We start from the raw sequence: 20,220 nt of genomic DNA on the forward strand, positions 1-20,220 counted from the left end.
TTGTGGCACATCAGGTAGGCACACTCGCTGAGTTTCCCTCCAGTAAAATATGCGACGGCCTTCGTGCTGCACATTTGGTTTAGGAATATCATAAACGAGCGATTGAGCTGAGACTCAGGTACATCTCCATTGAAAACCAAATAAGTGTAAAAATGAGTGTATTTGCCTAATTTGGTGCAGTTTGGCTTCAAGTGGAAAATAGGGCTGACTGCGTCTACGTACTGAGCCTCAAGATGAGCTGAACCGGTCGCGAGCTGTTGAAGAGTTCTGGTAGTTTTATGAGTAGTGCGACTCAACTTTTGTCCTAATGCGTATTACTCGTGGGAAGAATTTGTGTAAGAAACGCTTTCCAAGCACTTCCAGAGGGAAAGGATTAGGTCTACATGTTTTATAGTCACATAGGCGTTGATAAGTCAACGATCCACATCAAAATGGAGATCAGTTGCCTGAAAACAACCTAGATGGCAGCACGATCTGAAGTGAGACACAGGATGTGCGGTGATATGGTAACTGGTACCATTTTCAAACTTCTATCCCAAACCAGTAACCCTGAAAAACTTAATCAAGATAGTGTCGGTGTTTTCAAGCCATTTGCTATAGTTGCTGCCTGTCGAGAGCGAATTCTTACGGTAGGTGCATTCGTTTTCAGGCTTAATTCCGGAGTGATTTTCCGCCTCATATTTAGGGACTAGTGGACATTTTATCAACTAATATGCGATCGTCTGGAAAGTCTTTAGTGTCCACGTGATGGCTGCGGGATAGCACATATTACAAAATGCAAATGTGGACTCCTACTCACAAAACAACAACAGATGGAATGCAAGCGCACCTGCCTTTTAATGATGTACCTTTGCTTGTCCGCTAAATGCTGTGGTCCACCATGTTGCGCCTCACCTGACAGAAACACCAAAGCCGTACGACTGTTGTTTTGTGATTATATCAGTGGTTGCAGCAGTCGATTTGGCTTTAGCTGATAGAACGAGGAGATTTTCAAAGTCCAGTCGAGATCTGATCCTGCGGGTAAAATTCGAGAAGTTGAGGAGTATTGTACAGCCGTTTGATTCTTTTTAAGTATCATCAGTAGTGCACATCTGATGAACCTCTAGCTTCCTCCCTACCAGTAGTTTAAGCGCTTGACCGTTTGGTCACGAGCAGCTGATCACCAGTCACTTACTCAATTACTACTGTCAAAAAATTAGTAGTAGCACAGAAGGACGAGTAACACAAGAGTTGTGCAAACCTCTCATTTGAGAAGTCGTCATTAGAGGAGGTAGGGAACACGCGACCACGTGATGTGAATCCCGCGATTGACGGATGACTGAGAACATGCCTTGTCTAAGCATGAGCTAATAGCACTGCTATTCAGCCGCTCATGGCCAGACCGTTAAGTGTCCAACGGGGGGGTGTTGGATTGGAGAACGCCTGAGAGATGTGCACTGGTGATGATATCCATTAAGGACGAAACAATTGTTCAGTGCTTCTTGGCTTTTCAGAATAGACCGGTATGACTTATAGAATGAAAATTGATCAACTTGTAAACTAATTTGGTTTCTCGAGGGACTGGAACACAGCTGAATCTCTCGTTTGTGATGTTTGGAGAAAACTAAATGTGCTGCACCAGACCGCCTCATGTTTCAGTCGCTACGATATTCGAGATATCGCGATGAATGTATATTAGTAATGCATTACTCATAAGGCTGCTGAAAATTCATCGACAGCCCACGACCGGTTCCACCCTTCTTGGGACTCATCAGGTAGGTGCAGTCCCCGAGTTTCAGCCAACCTTATTTTCTACTTGAAACCAAATTGCACGAAATTAGCGAATATACACTTATTTGCAAACCAATTTTATTTTGCGAGAGACTCACCTGGAACCCAGCTGATCAACTTGTTTCCGTTACAGGTGATTGCACAAGATGGAACTAAAACCGAATCTGCCTAGGCTGACCCAAAACTGTTTCATTAACGGTACACATTTCAGGGGCCTCGCAAAACTAGTATACCACAGTAATCTGCATTATACTCGACATATTTCTCTCGGCTGAATTCCCATTCTGGTAACAATCATCTAGTATGGGTATGTCAACGGGCCCTACACGCTGCATTTCAGCGAACACATTTAGCTTACAAATAGGCTCGAACAAACTCACGAAATGGTTTTGGGATTCATATCCTCACCCCAGTGATCCTTTGGCAGTGTGGTTATTTTCTACACGTGCTGTTAACCTTCCCATTCCTCATCGTCAATGACCTTTCCATTTCAATTTCAGCATCATGACATAATCCTCTCACGAATTCTTACTTTCCTCATAATGAAACAGTCTTCACTGAATCACGGTTCCCTTGTTCAGGGTCGGTTGTGCCACAAAGCGTTATAATGGAGCTTGCATCCGTATGCATTCTTCTAACACTGTGTTGTAGTTCCGGGACGACGTTTGAAGATTTTTTCATTGCACAGTCAGCCGATATTAGTGTAGTTCCGCATTCCAAGCACTCACCGTCCTTCCTGTCTAGGTGTGGGCACCCTGGCAGTATCCCAGCCTTCGGTCAAACCATACATTCACAACTAACAATACTATCATGTCACGTCGACCGTCGCTTGGTGCCATCAGCCGGGTCGCCTTCCTTGCTGCATACAGCAGAATGGATAAGTGAGAACAGGCTACTGCTGACGCCTCCCTTCTTTCTCGTTCACATACTTTTTCGTCCCCCTCGTCCCACCTTATTAATAACTCTCTCCTTGTAGGCCCAGCACTTGGGATTGATGACTCCGTTCGTCATGCATCGTTTTTGCGTGAAGCGTCTGCTCGTCGCATGGCGCCGACATCCTCAGGTATCTCAAAATTACACTTCCAGCCTCGACACCCAGTCTATCTGGCCGCGTTCAATGATCATGATGATGATGACGGTGATGATGATGATGATGATGATGATGATGATGATGATGATGATGATGATGATGATGATGATGATGATGATGATGATGATGATGATGATGATCCACGAATGTTCCGAGAACACTTTTCATCATCCAGTTTGGTTTTCTCTCAGGAAACGCCTTATATTCCTTTTTTTGCATTGCTTATTGACAAAGACGATAGCTCTGATTCTGATTTTCTGGCTACACTGAAAATTGTCCAGTTGAACAGTTTGCATAAACCAAGTGGAATCTGATTTACACACTGAACAGAAACTTAGCTTTGGGAAGGATATTTGGGAGGATATTATTGGTAACTCAGGTAGCGCAGATGGTCGTTAGCGTGTTCGCTGTGCTGGGCAACTCAGTGAACAAGCCAACGACTAAGGTCTAACTTCTTAGGCACCATAGTTCTAGTTTCATCTGCCGGATAGTGTTAATCCAATGGGGTAGTGCCAACTTCAACTCAGAGGTCTCCATATTCGCGGCTAACAAGCAATCAGAGTGGCTAGCTTACCGAAACACGTTGTCCAATCTGCTTTCAAGTGTGTGTAAGCTCAGCCCTCAACAGTGGTTTGTGTGAATCTACAAGGTAAAACTTGGAGTTTTTGTCATAAATCGGCTGTACTCATCCATGTTATCTCTACTCTTAATGCTAACTCCGTATATATGCTTTACAAAAAGGTGAGTGAAAACAAGCACCATACAATAATGCCAAGCAGTTTAAGACTAGTGGGACGTGGCGGTGATTCAGCTCAAAAACGGAATACAATCGAGGTTCGTTTGTATGGGGATCACGCGGTAAGTTGATACCATCAGGGCATGCTTAACCATTGGAAGGATTTCTACTATGGCCTCATAGGGATAGGGACACCTTCAAAGGAATTCAGATTACTCTTTGATACGGGTTCAACGGTCCTGTGGGTTCATAATCGGAATGCTCAGCATGATTTGCGGCCGTTTAAGAATATATTTGACCCAAAGCGATCGTCGAGCTTTGTGGACGATAAAACAGGATTTACAGCAATATATTCCAATTTCGCAGTTCGTGGTTTTGTCGGAACAGATATTTTCAAGGTAATCATGGATAAATATTGAAGAATTAAACCAATTAACAGCTTGGAGATCAATCATTTAAAGGAAAATTCAGCCCAGTCCTTCTTTTCAGAGGTGAACCAAGACAGTATGACTGGATTGACGGAATTCTTGGCCTAGGGCGTCGACAGGCTTACCCGGCGTTCAGAACAACGTTCTTAGACCAGCTGCTTGAACAAGGTTTGATTTCTCGTCGTACTTTCGCATTTGTGTTCTGCAAGTGAGTTCCTGGTACTTTAGTAGTGGCAAACCTATCAACAAAAAATTACTGGAGGAAGTTTTTTTTAGATAAAAAGAGCATTCTTTTGTAGGGTAAGCGCAAAACCTCGCGATAGGGTAAGCTTTGATTATCAGATGTTTGGGAACCCGTTAAAGTAACTAATGCAGTATGCCATTGTGACAAAACCGGCCGGTTGACATCGTATCTAGGTTGTTCATTGAAGTCAATGAAACCAAGAATACTACTCGGTATATATATATATATATATATATATACCGAGTAGTATTCTTGGTTTCATTGACTTCAATGAACAACCTATTCGTACTTAAATTATCTTGGCTTTAGAGATAGATCGTGCTCACATCATGTTGACCTGTGCATCCGCTCTGTTCTTCGCTGTAAGTCGGAAAATTTATGGGCTTTCGGACGTTAAGACTTTGAGTTGGATGCAGGCAGAAGCAGGTGAAAATAACGAATAAGGATGGCGCTGTTGTGGAATATACAGCTAGTCCGGTTTTTTGACGTAGATGCGAGCCGTGTTTTGCGTCCATACTCAAATTGCTCTGATAAAGTGACAACAAATATCTCACTGAGGTAGATCTCTTCATCCGCGTCTAGCTATCATCTATGTTTTGAGTATCACATAGCTCTAAACTCCGGATTTCCTGGCTACACCTATTCAAGATAAATGTCTTAGCAATAGCTCCTTGTAGAATGATGGCGTGGGTAGATACGCTGCAACAGTGGGGGGTGATGAAATTCAGTATATTATCGTCTTACCAACAGGAAGTGTGGCGTCCGTTAAAGAGTGCTGGTTTGGTAAAGAACACGAAAATGTCTAAATGACTCATGCATAGGGGTATGTACTTGGTTTGCGCAGCCGAAAAGACCCACATCTACCCTAGTAGATGTATTTACCAACTGGATCTGAACATTGTTGAAAGACCAATTTTCTCGTGCACAAAAATGAGTATCTTTCTATAAACACCACCTCAAGATTCCCCCCAAACTGGTGTTTTGGAGAACGCAGGTTTCTGCCATAGCAAGCAATGTTTTTATCTGTTCTCAAAAACTAGAGGAACTCCCCAAGAACTTTCAGACTCTTCGTGGTATTTGGAAAGCATAGGGGCCCACCTACCTATCCAAACAAACTTCATGCTTCGTAGAACTTAACCAGGTGTCTAAATGTTCCAAGTGCTTTGTAATTTTCTTTGATGGTTAATTATCTGTACACGGACATGAAATACTTTCCCTTGGTCTAATGGATCCAAGGAGTAGAATACAGTTGACACCAGTGGTAACTATCGCCACATTTGATTCTACTTCCGGTTTAGAATCGTGGAATTCGTTAATACGTCGGGTCAATTAGAAAGCCTAATTCCGCTACCGCTGATTTGACTACTTATCAAATACCACCACTCTGGACTTCGAAAAAAGGATAGGCAGACGATACAGTTGTGTACGTTAGAATACATGTGATGGATTTCAATCCGTTTAGTGTATAGGACCGGCCTGATCATTTGTCTTGAAGACTCGCCAAATCTAGCGATTTATCAAACTTCAATGACAAAACCAGAATATACGAGACCGCTAAATATGAGGAAGAATCAAACTTTCAGGCTTTTCAACATTGTAAATGATTTAGGAGTTTGGGTAAGATGGCTCAGGGTGCGAATTTACTGATCGGAAGGTCCATGGTTCGAACCCGAACTCTGGCTCTTGCCTTTTCATGCCTAGGCTGGGGAAACCCTGCAGTATCTCAGCCCTTGTGCCTCCTTCCGGTGGCACGGCAGTTAGGCACCGAAGGGCTGCAACGGTTGAACGAATAATATGTTCATCTGATGAGGCTCTTATGCAGGTGGCTCGTCGAATCCATCTCGTTCAGAAATAAAAGCGAATACCTGATCACGTCCTGAAATTCATAAGATTATATAAATCGTGTTGACCATTCTGATTGCAGTTTTTTTTACCACAGACACCCACTAAAAACAGGCGCTGTCATTTTCGGAGAAATCACAAAGGACCACATTCCCGGTGAAGTGAAGTATGTGAAACCCTCGAAAACCGAGACGTTTCCGAACCACTGGGTCATTCCAATCGATTGGTAAGCTAAAATGTGCTAACAGTGTGGAGTCCTTGTTTTGTTCAACAAATACTCCATGTTCGTTTTCCATAACTCATACGAGATTCTTGCCACTCACACCTTGTGGGTAGCTGGATATTGCTACTTATTCATCCAACAAGTGTATCCATTTTCAATGTCAGTTTTCAAATTCAGAACCCCACTAGTAATCGGGAAATAGGGTTCTCCAAGATATACTACTTTTTGAGTTCTCATAAATTTTCTATGTTCAGTAAGTAATAAGTTATTTTGAGTTCGACATGGTTCACTAGTTAAGACGCAGACTTCCTGATGTCAAGGTTCCTGGTTCGAACCCGACCCCTGTATTTCGACTACTCCTGTCTAGACTCGGAGATCCTGGCTTCCTCCGAGTGACATGGCAGCTAGGTACAGAAGAGTTATTACAACTGAGCAAAATATTATTAAATAGCACCTGCTTCGGACGAAAGGAAACCGTTTATACTGTGCTGTTAGTTGAATCACCAAAAGCATAAAATATCAGCCTATGGTCTCACATGGTACTTATGAACATCTTACATCTGGATTTTACTTTCGTGAAGTCCATGGTCCATACAAGCACCATGCTCATACAGAGATTGCCCTGAGTGTATCTGCAACCCATTTTAATCTTTTAACATGTTTAGGTTTGATTAAATGGTTAGGTTTCATTACCGGCTAAAGCAGTTCCGTTCGCAATAGTTTGGAATCATTCGCCATGTACAGTCGCGTAAAAATTACTGATTTTGTTGGACTTGACATCCACATGAACTGGTTACAAATGAGTAACCTTCCAAATCAAGATGGATTTTCGGTACATCCTTAGTCTGCCATTTCGCTGCCAAAGCCTAAGTACAATGTAGATTCCAGAAGGGTGAGTAAATTTTAGCCGTACTGTCAACTACATAAACAGATTATGCAGGCAGACTGGAGCTCTAGACCGTCTTAGGTCTAATCATACCGGGCTTTTTGTATTGCCATCACTGTTTGATGCTCATGGTAAGTGAAGACACAGTCCTTACTCTAATAAATTTAAAAGTTAATAAGAAACGCAGTGATTTTAGTTTGGAAAACGATATGGGGAAAAGCACTATCCGGAGCACCTAGGAGAGCTGGACTGGCCAGCTCAATGCGTAAGCAGTAAATTCGACCTGACTGCATAACTTTGGATGAAGATTAGAGAAAGGCAGGGTGAGTAGAAACATACTACTTACTGCTTACTAGCGCCGAATAATATGCCGGCATATTTTCATCAGAATATTTGTACCCATATAGATGCTGCAAGAAAAAATGGCTTCCAGAGGTTATTCGTCTCAGTCCACTTCCAGAAAGAAAGTTTAAATGCAGTTAACACTCAGTGGTGATGACGCCAGGAATCGAATCCATCTTTGTATAGGAAGTGCAATGCAATGTACCTTGCCCGAAGCCGATCTACCGTATTTGTGGCACGATTGCCAATAACGCATGTCGAAGAGAGCATCCCAGAACTGCCTACCTTGTACGGTACAGTCAAACATGGGTGGACGTATGGGAGCACGCAAATAAATATAACAGAGCGTCAGCGAAATACACTCATTTGCAAACTAATTTGGTTTTTCAAGAGACTCACCTGGAACCCAGCTGAATCTCTCGGTTGTGATGTATCCAGGCAGAACAGAGCTTCAGCTATCCACACGTACAGCGGAGCATCCGCCACGTGGATTTTCAGACAAAAACATCCGTTAGAAAACACATTTTGACCACAGTCCGTTTCAGTAAGCATGACTAATTCCAGGTAGTCGTCCATCAGAATGTGATCTTTCTCCTACGCCTGACTATGGATCTTGCGGCTGAACGTCTTAATTTATTAGTTACTTTTTATTTACTTATTTAAATTCTAGAGAAACGGTTGCATCGATCGATCTACACTGTTAGAACGCCTACCGGCCAATCCACTAACTTCCATGCTAAACGTGGCCCAAATTCGTGACGAAAGACATCCCTCGCGAATCCCGCACCCACAATCCTAACGTATATGTAGTGTTGATTCCGTTTCCACACTGCCAGTCCGATCCCATGCCAACTAGCCGCCATACAGGAGAATTTTTTCTGGTCCCTTGTGAATTACTTCATGGCAATACCCAGCTGAATAAGTCCTCAGAAAAGTACACGAGATATGTCTTTCTCTTTGAAGAAATTTACACAAGTTTCCAAATATTTTGCGGTTTTCAACAACCACGCGGACGGGTGTGAGAACAAAGCAATTGCTGAAGAGGGTCTACCCCGGCCCCTCCCTACAGCTAAAAATAATTCCTCCATATCTGGGATTTATCTGTCTACATCACACCCTGCGTGATTTCAACGAGACGTCAAGTTTTACCATGCACTCTTGTTTTAGCATTGCCCTGTCGACTGACGAGACATTGGCCACTGGACTTAACGCACTTGTGGACACAGGAACGCCAATTACATATCTGCCAGCTGATGCAACAACCCAACTGTACGCCCTAATCGGGGTTACCAAATATGGCAACAGAAATGTGGTTGCTTGTGATCGGATCCCCTCGATGCCAACGTTGCGATTCAATTTCGGAGGTTTCGAGTTACTTCTGGAACCCCGACAATATATCTTCGTTGTGAGTTTTTCGAATACAGGATGGTTTCTTTGTTCGTGTGGCAACAGTCATTAAAACGCACCATACACAGCATATTCGTTCACATCCTGTGTGATAAGAAAAGACCATTGAGTGGTGCCATAAATTAGAGGATTGTAAACAACACGGTCGTTCTCATAAGGGAAACTACTCACAAGGTTGCTGAAAACTCTTCGACAGCCCAAGACCGGTTTCATCCTTCTTGGGGCTCATCAGGTAGGCGTAGTCCCCGAGTTTCCCGAGTTTATGTTCTACTTGAACCCAAACTGGACTGTTTTTGAGAAAAACATTCATTTGCAAATCAGTTGTAGAATATCATAAACGAGAGATTCAGTTGAGTCTCGTGAAAACCAAATTGATTTCCAACTGAGTGTATTTCTCGAAAACAGTACAATTTGGGTTCAAGTAGAACATAAAGTTGACGGAAATTCGCGGACTGCGCCCACCTGATGAGTCCCAAGAAGGGCGAAACTGGTCGTGGGCTGTCAAAGAGTTTCCAGCAACCTTGTGAGTAGCTTCCTTTATGAAAATATACTGCGATATCTCGAATATCTTGCCAACTGAATCATGAGGCGGCCTGTGTGCAGCACATTCAGTTGTAGAATACCATAAACGAGAGATTCAGTTGAGTCCCTCGTAGAAACCAAATTGATTGGTAAATGGGTGTATTTCTCGAGAACATGGTCGTTTATTTTGAAGACCGATCAGTTTGTTAGGCAACTACTAGCAGAAGTCTATCGGAGAAGAAGCAAACACTTGTCGTATCACGTGACTCTGAAAGCTTCGATGGTCTCGAAGGTTCCCTATTCAATTTTGCAGAACCCCATGAGGAATGCAGGCCACACGATTGTTTTGCGTACCAATGTGAACGTTTCTGACATGTAGTCAATTATTCGTTTAAATATATGAAAGAAGATGCAGGCTGCAGAACGCATCCAGTCTATTCCAGATGTCTTACTCGGTGCACTGACATACGAACTCTAATGGTGTCAACGCTAACGCCGAACAAATCTCTTTCTCATGATAAGGCCACTTCATATTCCGTCTGGGACGATATTCAGAATACTTTGGTATTGCTCTGCTTCTGAGATCGATCCGAAGGCTTCGAAAGTTCAACAGCTTCCTTTTCGGGCTCATTAGGTGAGCAAATGATTCTGTTGTTGGCGTGAATTTAGTCTGCAGATAAATACCCGGCCCCTTACAATTTTCTGTCCCCTGGAAAAATCAGATTATTGGAAACTCAGAAGCTCCGCCCATTCAATGGGGGACCAAGAGGGAGGAAACCGGTGTTAAGTTGTTGAGATGGACTAGTCAACCTTACGTTGGCTGTCTTACTTGATGTTTTGTTACGATTGACTAAACCGATTTGAACATTTTTATATTCACAGATTCACTCACAAGTATTTGGGCTTTTGTGGTGCTGGTCTCAAATCCATAGCGCTTCGGCATGTAAAGACTCTATCAGTTTTATCCTGAATGCTCACTTGGGCACTGCAAAGCGTTTGATGATGAGATCGCGTGGACACTGTAACTCACACGTCGATTTACTGGACTGACGCACCATGAGAATATTTTTAACCACATTATAATTGGCGCGCATCCATTTTTTAGAATCTGTGCGATTCATGGGAAAACATCTTCAGTGGGTTTAACGAACTTTCCCCTAGGGACTAGGATGAACCGCATCGCGAATTTCTACACCAAAAAGAAAAAAATGTTCACTTGTAAATAAATATTTCAAACAGCGAAACATCCAACATCAGCTGGATTTGACTTTCCGTTATTTACTTTCTCCAAAATACACGGCCGCGAATACTACTAATGCAAAGTGATAGGCATGTGTATTGTTTTCTAAGAGGACAGCAACAAAATATTCCTACTATCCAGTCGAAATTGTGCAAAAAGCCCATCTATCTCAATGGTGTATTCTACGTTTATTAACTTGTTGCTCTTCTGTTTGAACGTAAAATACTACTCATGAGGTTCCTGAAAACTCCTCGACTGCTCACGACAGGTTTTGCCCTTCGTGAGCTGCTTCATTTAGGCGTAGTTCCCGTGTTTCTCTCGACCTTATGTTCTGCGTGAGCCAGAATTTAGAGAATTCGTCAAATGCTCTCATTTGCACAGTAATTTGGTTTTGAAATAAGACTCGTATGAATCCAGCCGAATCTCCCGTTTGAAATGATCTGCTTCAACAAAATTTTAGTCGGTTGTTTTTGTCTTCTTGCATTCTTTCGACCTGTTCTTGATATTACCGGGAGAAAATTGGTATAGACATGTGTTTAACTTCGACGCCTATCAACATGATTCTTCCCGTGTGTAAGAAGTAATGTGTTGCATTTTGTGTGCAAGTCCCCACACACGTCCCATTGATGCAGATGTCACGTGTTTAGGATAACTGGACAACCAATGAACGGTTGGGTTGTCGACCTAACTTGTCATTGGTTCCCACAAGGTATGTGAGTATTGGTAATTGATCAGGATACCGTTAATATGCTCGCAAAGCTTCGCAGTTTTATTGCAGACGTTTTGTCTCCATTCGAGGAAACATCACCAGCACATCGGGAGTAAACTGTAGAGGAAAATTTGACTTTGGGACATCCCGGCTGTTCGAATCCAAACAGGACTTAACTGTGAGGCAAAACGGTATTCAGATTTCCGAAAAAATACTATCTCCGATGTAAGGTAGCGGGATCGAAAGTGCCGAAATTATCCGGTTACTTTTGAAAGGTTCGGTATCCACCCAGTCAGTCTAATGGTCGAATTCTCGGATCCGGGACGAAGTGATCTCTTTGGAGAGGGCATTCCCATTTGGAATATATATATATATATAGGGGATGCCTTCTATCTTAACACGGATTTATAGGTCCGCACGCAAGAAATCACGTCGAGTGGCAAATCAACCATTGGAGTGTTGCAGGCAAATTCATCAGAACACACCTAGCCGTAGTGCTACCACCTAAAACGAACAGTGTACAGATACGGCAGGCGCCTAAAAGACAAATTTCAGTGGGGAAAAAAAACTTTTCGAATCAGCAGATTGGATATTCATTCATCGGGCGCAACCAGAAACAGCCACCAGTCAAGGCCAAAAGAGAATTTGGTTTACGCAAGTGGGCACAGATTACACCAGACCCCCTAGGCTAACGACGCTTGTTACATATCTCTTGATCTGATACGGGATGGGTTCACATCAACAATGAAACGTGTTGACCCTACAGAATGCGGTCACTCAGTGCACACATATCCACCCACAACTGGCCTCAATTCATACGTGCATTGGTTCCTGTTTACCAGACCAAGTCGACAGGACCAGGATGACATGGATGAATCACACGCACCTGTCACAAACAGGGCAGTGTCACCCAAATGTTTGTTTGTTTAATTTATTTCCATCTAGAAAGCGGGAAGGACTTACGGTTGGGTAAATAAGTGGAGAAATCGCACAAGTTGGGTAGTTAAACTGGCTACTTGGTAGATCTTGGTCTACGTTTCAGTGACCGGCGAGTTGTGCTACATTCTGTCCAAGTGCGAGTTAACCACACGCTAGCTCAAAGCCATTCGGCCATAAACGGCTTCATCTTTGTTTCAGAAGAGCTTGGTAAACAATCGGTAGTTTTTTGGGCAACGTTTCGCTTTTGACACAAAAGCTTCATCAGGCCAAGTGAACAGGTCACCAAATTGGCCGGGTTATAAGACAGACGGGGAACCAATCAGTAAGTCCTCTTCACACTAGATCAGTGTTGAGTGTGAGCTCTTGTCGGCTAGTGTGAGTGCCAAAATCTTGAATTGATGGGTTGGAGGGGTTCCAAATTAGTTCCGATCGCTTTTCGTTCCTTAATCTTCCAATTCAGGGTGCTTCACTTGATGATTCACCTCGGGTGCCGCTGTTAGATTTTCCCTGGTCTTTGTGGGGTTGTGAGTGCTCCGACAATTTAATTTGAAAGGGGTTGAGGTCAAGTGGATTTCGGATGATAACCGCTTCATCTTTGACTATTCACCTGGAATTTACAAGTCCAAATCCTCCTGAAATTTTCTGTGAGACGTCCACCGGGGATGATTCCCAACATAGATGACGCAGTTGCACGATACTTCCCAGCTTTTCAACGCAGATTGACTTCCGTTACAAGACGTACGCTCAGCCGAACATTTTCGAATCCCCTCGCGCCATCAACAACGAAATTCTTTCATTCTATTCAAGTACTTCTAAGTACAAAGTATTCTCCAGTGGCTGACATACATGGCGTACTTTGAATATTATGTGGTCTAGAAAAACCATTACTGAATTCACGCAACAACCAGAAGTTCTTCAACCTCACTCGCAATAAGTTTTTACAGATCCTCATAATCACTAAACTTGTCAGGATTTTTTCTCATAATTTGATCACAAAACTACGTCCAATAGGCTCCAACTTGCACTCTCAATAGCAGGCGATTTACACGCATTGTTTTGCTCCATCAGTCCATTGAAATCCCCGCAAATTTAATAAGCCTGAAAAATCGTATTTGAAAGCGTTCGCTTTGGCTCAACCAGCCTGATGCTTTCATTAAGTATATGTGGTAACGTTCGATGATGGGTTTGGAAGGCTAAGAGTTCATTCATGGCCGTTCCATTCTCAGAAGACATTGTGAAACCACCTACTGGTCCCTGGTACCTTCAAACTCCTGGTGCGAACGTTTTGCTTCTAGGATTCCAACCTTGACCCAACTGTTCCAGATCCTTGTATGGTCCTTATACGGAGACCATACAGACCGCCCAGTCGAGTTCCTCTGTTACTTCAGTTCATATTTAATCCACTCCTAATCAGCTGACCACTGCGAATCAGAGTAGCCGTGATTGAATCTTGCCATCTAGCCTTAAATCCAAGGTGTTTAGAAAAAATTCAAGAAACGTGTTGACACGTGGAACAGTAGACCTCACATTCACATGAGCCTCGAACCGTTCTATCTAAGTGGAAATTCTAAAAAGCAAGGTACCCAGATACTCAGAACAATATTTGTGAACCTGTATTTTGAGCATTCAAATATATCCCTATAGAATAATTGTACCACCTGCCTTTCAGTCAGGCACTGAGGATACACCACTCTGTTGGCCAACTATTTGGCCTTTGTTGCCAGCATCTCCTTTCGAAATGATACTGGGTCTTCAATTTCTGACACACTTCCACACCGTGTTTGACGTGGACCAGGACCAAGTTGGGTTCTTTGACCCACGTCTGTTGGAAACCAGCGGCACGGAAGCCACAGTATCTGCAACATGAAATTGGCATTTTTCCTTCAGTGACATTGTGATTTTGTGGTCCTCATCACTTGAGTATCGTCACCATTCTATTATAATGATCTTGATAAGCATATCGTGTGTGTCACCTATATACAAAACAATCAACAGATTTGTGTCTACTAAACACAACTTCAGACAGCCTGGACCTGTCCATCAGTTGACAGAGTGAGAACATTTGCAATGAGCTGACACGCAAATTCCGACCCAATCATGATTCTGTTGTGTACACTAATGGCTTCCTAAAGGAGTTTCTCCATTTTTCCCGAAGATGACAGTTTGCGTGAACCACATAGGTGGTCTTCATAAGGGAGCGTATAGAGTACCCAGTAAAATAACCAATTAGGGCGGACGACTTTGATAACACGATGCGGAAGATTTAGGAAGAACCAATAAGCAACCAGAGAATCAGAGTCATGGTTGTTCAACCGTTTTAGAGCTAATGTTACGCTAAGCTTAGCTATACAATCGCAAGTGTGAGGGGAATAGACTCCAACCCAGCAGGGCACGGGCGATCTCACCTCTAGCAGTGACGAGAATTTTGTAGTGAAATTGGCGAAATTGGGAAAAAGCCTAAGAGTAGCGAGAAATCCACGTCTGAAGCTGTTTGGAGATCCCTTTCACGGAACAGTTTGCGGCACGGGTCAAGAGCGATAACCTTATCCAATGATCTGAGCATGTAGGTATGCAGTGCTCATTGGTTCACATGGAAGTTCATTCGTCTTTTGAGTGAGTAGTCCAGCTGGTGACAAGAAAAGGGATTTCATATTGAGTTACTAGTTACCAACATTTTTCCACGGTTGAGTCACTGCCAAAAGAGTTCTTAGTCGATAAGGTGTGAGAGTACTATGCAGCGGTCCCAGTTTTAGACATCAAGTGACGATGGAAGCAATCAACCCTTGAAGATGAGTGAATTTTTAATCCGTGGTTCGAAGATGACAAAGTTGCCGCGAAAGTTTGGGACGAGACTATTCCATGAAGTCTACGGTCTTATTTCTCGTCCGGCTCATCAACTGCACCGTTTTCGTATAGTTGATCCTCAGTGCCTGCATCGGTGGCCGAATTATTGCGCACCACGGTAAAATAACGGCATAAAACTTTCCTCAGAGACTAAACTGAAGTCTAGGGTTAATACGTTGTTTTCTTGCCGACCGCAGCACAGTGGGCCGAATCTCCACAGTTCGTTTGAAGATGTCTGTACTGTCGAAGGCATTAGATACCTGCTTGTAGTGAGCCGTACATGAGTACGGCTCCTATCCCTCAGGTGCAACAGAGTGCGAATTGTCATAGATGCTCAGGTTTCTGACGAAGCAGTAAAAATTCAATCTTCTGACAACAACATGAGTCTATTCGATTTCGTGCGTTCCCAAGTGTTGACCTGCTACACTTGGACAATCTGTCTAAGTGTGTAAACAAACTCGTTTTTGCTGTACTAGTTTGTCCAAAAGTATATATTACACTTTCATTTCTGTTGTCATCTGGTTAGCAGGAAATCACTAGCATATTCATCGGACAACTTAGTACTTCAGCTCTGTCAAGAGTAGTGCCAAAACATCTAAACGACAAAATGGTGATCACAGTTGGTCCTCAAGCGCATCCATTCGATTTGGTGGAGATAAAACTTGCTGATAATATTACACGAGGATTAGCACGTAATGAACCGTTCAGACACCCAGAACAGAAAATCCGGGGTGGCAGACACTCAGAGTCCATGCTGCGATGAAGGAGTCCAGAAAACCTCGTTCCCTTCAGCGTGTATTATGGTCTACGCGCCAATCGGTGAAAATACGTGTCCACGTGAGTCAGCGACAAACCTGCGTGGATGTCGTCACGCACCGTGTCTGACGGTACACCCGTCTCCGACAAAAAATGGAGGCTGATAGGTTCGTAAACAGTGAAAACGACTCACTTTGCACCTATAAAATTTCTAGAGATGGCTGCTGCGTTCAACCGCACATTTATTTGTACCTATAGCACAATTAGCGTCAGCTGCCGTTTGTCTTATTAGCCTTGTCCGGATGGTGCGTCACACATAGTTCGTTAGGAACACAGCGTAAACTACAGAACCACTGTAAATGCGTAATCCATCGTTTCTGTCAGGCCACCATACGATCAAGGGGGGGACTACTGGGTCGAGAGTTGCCCTACGGGAGTCTAATATCGACTGACTAGGAGACTGCTATCCACCTTCAAAACCTGGACTTGATAAGTAGTTGTCTTGCCAGTCGCAACACATCGGTTTGGGCTTCGAAGCACATTCGCAAAAACTCGTAACGTTCACAACAGTCAGTGGCATGGTTGAACCGTACAAGGAAACGAAAGGCTCCCATTAACCAGAAAAAGGTGGGTGTGAATAGATCCAGTAGGTTCTGCTAGGTTCCAAACGAATGGAAGGCCAAAGGCTCGGTACAGTGGATTGTCACTTCTGATGTAGATGAAAAGAAGCGGACAGGAGCCCACTTATGGTGGTTTTCAACTGGGTTGGTAGCCGTGAGCTCTTAAGATCATAGTAAGCGCTTACTTGCAGGGGGTAGGCCTTTACGACATGGAAATACAACAAAATGACCATAAACGGTAACCCCTATGATGAGCCTGCAGTGGACGGAGAGATTCGACAGCATGCAATCTTGGCTGTCCAGTGATCATACTCACCCGTGGCAAGCTGGTCAGCGGTACATTACGTTCTCCTCTGGTTTTCCAGGGAGTAAGAGACTAACAAAAGCACAAATGAACAGCGGCTAACCACAGTAACTAAGATAAAAAGAGGCGTTTTACCCAGGCAAACCCATGACCTGTTATAATAACATCGTATCTTTTGGAGCATTTACTTATTCTGGTGCCAACGCTACCAACCACTCAACTTTGTGACAAGTTTCTACCCGAAAAACTACAATCGTGATTCACTGGCGTTCTTGTGGCTTACCTGCACAGGGTAATGACCTCGCACAAGCTGATCGCCGTGAACGTTCTATGCATTGAAGCTTCACAATGAGCTTCCTAAGAATCTACGCTCTAACCCCTCCTTCGTGTGACTGATAGATAACATGTATATCTTTGTGATGTACAGCTCATAAGGTTGCTGAAAATCCATCGACAGCCCACGACCGGTTTCGCCCAATTTGGGGCTCATCAGGCAAGCGTAGTCTCCGGTTTCCGTCAACCTTATGTTCTACTTGAAACCAAATTGCACGAAATTAGCGAATATACACTCATTTGCAAACCAATCTGGTTCTTTCGAGAGACTCACCTGGAACCCAGCTGAATCTCCCGTTACTTCATGGTGTTCTCAGGCAAGTGAGTGTGCTGCATGCACCAGGCAGCCTCATGTTTCAGTCGCCACAACATTACAAATATCGCGATTCATGTATATATTTCTATTGTAATCTACTACTCATAAGGGTGCTGAAAATCCATCCACAGCCCACGACAGGTTTCGCCCTTCTTCGGGCTCATCACGTAGGCGCAGTCCCCGGGTTTCCGTCAACCGCATGTTCTACTTCAAACAAAAAAATTCCACCAAATTAGCCAATAGACACTCACTCATTCGCAAACTAATTCGGTTCTTCGTGAAAACCAGATTGATTTGCAAAAATCTGCATTACCTATAGTACTCCGCTTCACCGCGAATGTTCATCAAACGTGTACAAACCGTCACTCACCCAGTAACGTGCATGGGTTTCCACAAATTCAGCAACGTCAACGTCCTTCCATGTGTTCCTCCAAATTCATCATTTTAATCTTGACCGTGACCGTAAGGAGAAAACTATGGGATGATTCCACTTCGCTGAAGAGCATCAAAGACGGTACAACGAAGATACACTGGTGTGCACTTCACATCATCTATAAAAGTCTATATAAAACCGGTCTGGTCACCTTGCAATCATTAGGCTTTCTGGAGCGCAGTGAACAAGTCGTAAATCTCGAGGACCCACTGTCCATGCGGCAGTTTGCTTCTTCCTGAGTGGAGTTCTCCTGGGTTCTTTATCACCCAGTTATTGGCAATTTAAGCTGGATTCGATCAGAGTGGAGCCAAGAACGGCTGCAATCCATTACAAGTCCATTTTAGATCCTATTGATGCGTTCATGATCACAGCTGCAGATGAACTTGTGAATTTAATGACTTTGGAAATGTAGTTGGTGATCGTGTGGATATCTTTGCACTCCGAGTTGCAGCAGTGCATGTGGTAAAAGCCCTGGCCACCAGTGTGTGGGACGTCAACATAAAAGTAACGCTTCGGTGACCCACAGTAGCTGTTTGACAGATGGTGAATAGGAGAACAGTTCTAACGCAACCAGTAAGTCCACCCGTTCAAGTGGGTGCGATTGAACAGTTGAGACTTACAGTGCGTGTGACGGGGCATCAGGCGGCTCGTACAATCCAGGAGACGCATCCTAGGCACGCACATTTGACTAGCAAGTCCTTGCAATCATTCATCTAGGTCTGCACAACGATGGTCACAGACAACCAAACATAACAACGTTGTAGATTTAATAATGCGGATTCTTCAAGAGATTAAGACGGGACTCTACTGGCACACTGTAACAGACCCAATGGTGTCCGACCCGGATGGATTGTTACATCTGCATGGCGTTCTGTAGTTAACCATGATTTCGTCCGCACGATGATGATCACTAAAAGTCCCTTTTAAAACCATTCTGGGATTAGTTATCGGATAACGTCAGAAGTGCCAAACATTCACGTTGCACTTATAGACTGAGAAACAGACGGGATCGCTTTGAAAGATGCAGTAGAGTTGAAACTGGTAAACCACTATTCTCAAACTGTGCGGACATTCAGTTTGGAAATCCCGGTCAGCAGTCGATCAAATTCAAACAAAGATCGAAAGCGACTAAAGAATCAGACAACATGGATAATTCAGTGTCAGAAACTTCTTGATACTTTTTCATGGTAATAGGGATCTACAGGTTTCCCCATAAGAATGAAATTTTTCGTTCTTCGAAAGCAAGGTGGAAATATTCTTGTTCTTGAACTCGCATCGTGTGTAGAAAACGGGTTACTGAATTCGTTAGTGAAAATCTGTTGCTCCATAGTTCATCACATTACCATATTTCATAAGAATCGATGGTCTTGTAAGTATGTCACAACTCACTGTTTCTAGAAACTGAGGGACACAAAACAAAGCCCATCGATATTACCCCATACACACACAGCTGCACAAAGTGGTCGTTCGAAAACCGTCCGCTTGACGGATGTACCCTGGCTTGGATATTTTCACCGAATTTCGAGCCAAGCGGCAAGGTAGAGATTAAGCGAATGTCAGTGAATGGGTGCAATGAATAGCTTGGGATCTATAATCTCGATTAGATAAGATTCATAGAAAATTTACTAGCAATGGCGGAGCCTTTCTGAAACGGACTCTTTGTTATGGAGGCACTTCATCATAGCGAAAAGTTGGACAGGTGGATGTGTGTAAAACATCCTTGCTTTTTATAAAACGACTGACACACTGGATCCCGGTAATGAAATCAAAGGTACCAACACCTTATAATTTGACAGGCTTGCGTACAAACCTTGAAGAATAAGACGATGTTATTTTTCCACGTTGTACTGTCTGTATGACGATTCAGAACAAAAGTTGTGGGGCATAAACTCACTACAGCTACCACTATTCACTGAGCCCCAACTGGCGAATTCAGCAAATGTTCGTCAACCTCACATGGAACTGCCAAATCACTGATTATCCATCGATAGATTTCAACGATTTGTGTGTATTAGTCCCTCAACGACTGGAAGTATATTCATTCAAACAGCAGATGAGTTATGTATAAAGTAAATGATGTGCAACACAAGCATCAATGGGTCTTGTCTCTGATTTGTCATGTTCCACCCGTTGAGGATAATCCCTTCGGTTGATTTCCAGCAGGAATTGACAGTTGTATCGATAGTCTTTTTCGTGTTTTTCAGATTCCAAGTCTCTCTGTGCTGATGATGATGTG

General features: G+C 43.4%; 1 protein-coding gene across 1 annotated transcript; it reads left to right on the top strand.

Moving 5' to 3' along the window:
- Positions 1-3,739: 3,739 nt before the first annotated feature.
- Positions 3,740-17,524, top strand: T265_01162 (hypothetical protein; the record flags this gene model as incomplete). Its single annotated transcript, XM_009165123.1, has 7 exons — positions 3,740-3,994; positions 4,036-4,232; positions 6,208-6,336; positions 7,301-7,350; positions 7,861-8,047; positions 8,729-8,966; positions 17,330-17,524. The coding sequence occupies 7 exons, from the start codon at positions 3,740-3,742 to the stop codon at positions 17,522-17,524; spliced, it is 1,251 nt and encodes a 416-aa protein (XP_009163387.1).
- Between the last annotated feature and the right edge of the window lie 2,696 nt (positions 17,525-20,220).

The sequence above is a fragment of the Opisthorchis viverrini genome (genome assembly GCF_000715545.1).
Source record: "Opisthorchis viverrini unplaced genomic scaffold opera_v5_12, whole genome shotgun sequence".
Taxonomy (NCBI): Eukaryota; Metazoa; Platyhelminthes; class Trematoda; order Opisthorchiida; family Opisthorchiidae; genus Opisthorchis; species Opisthorchis viverrini.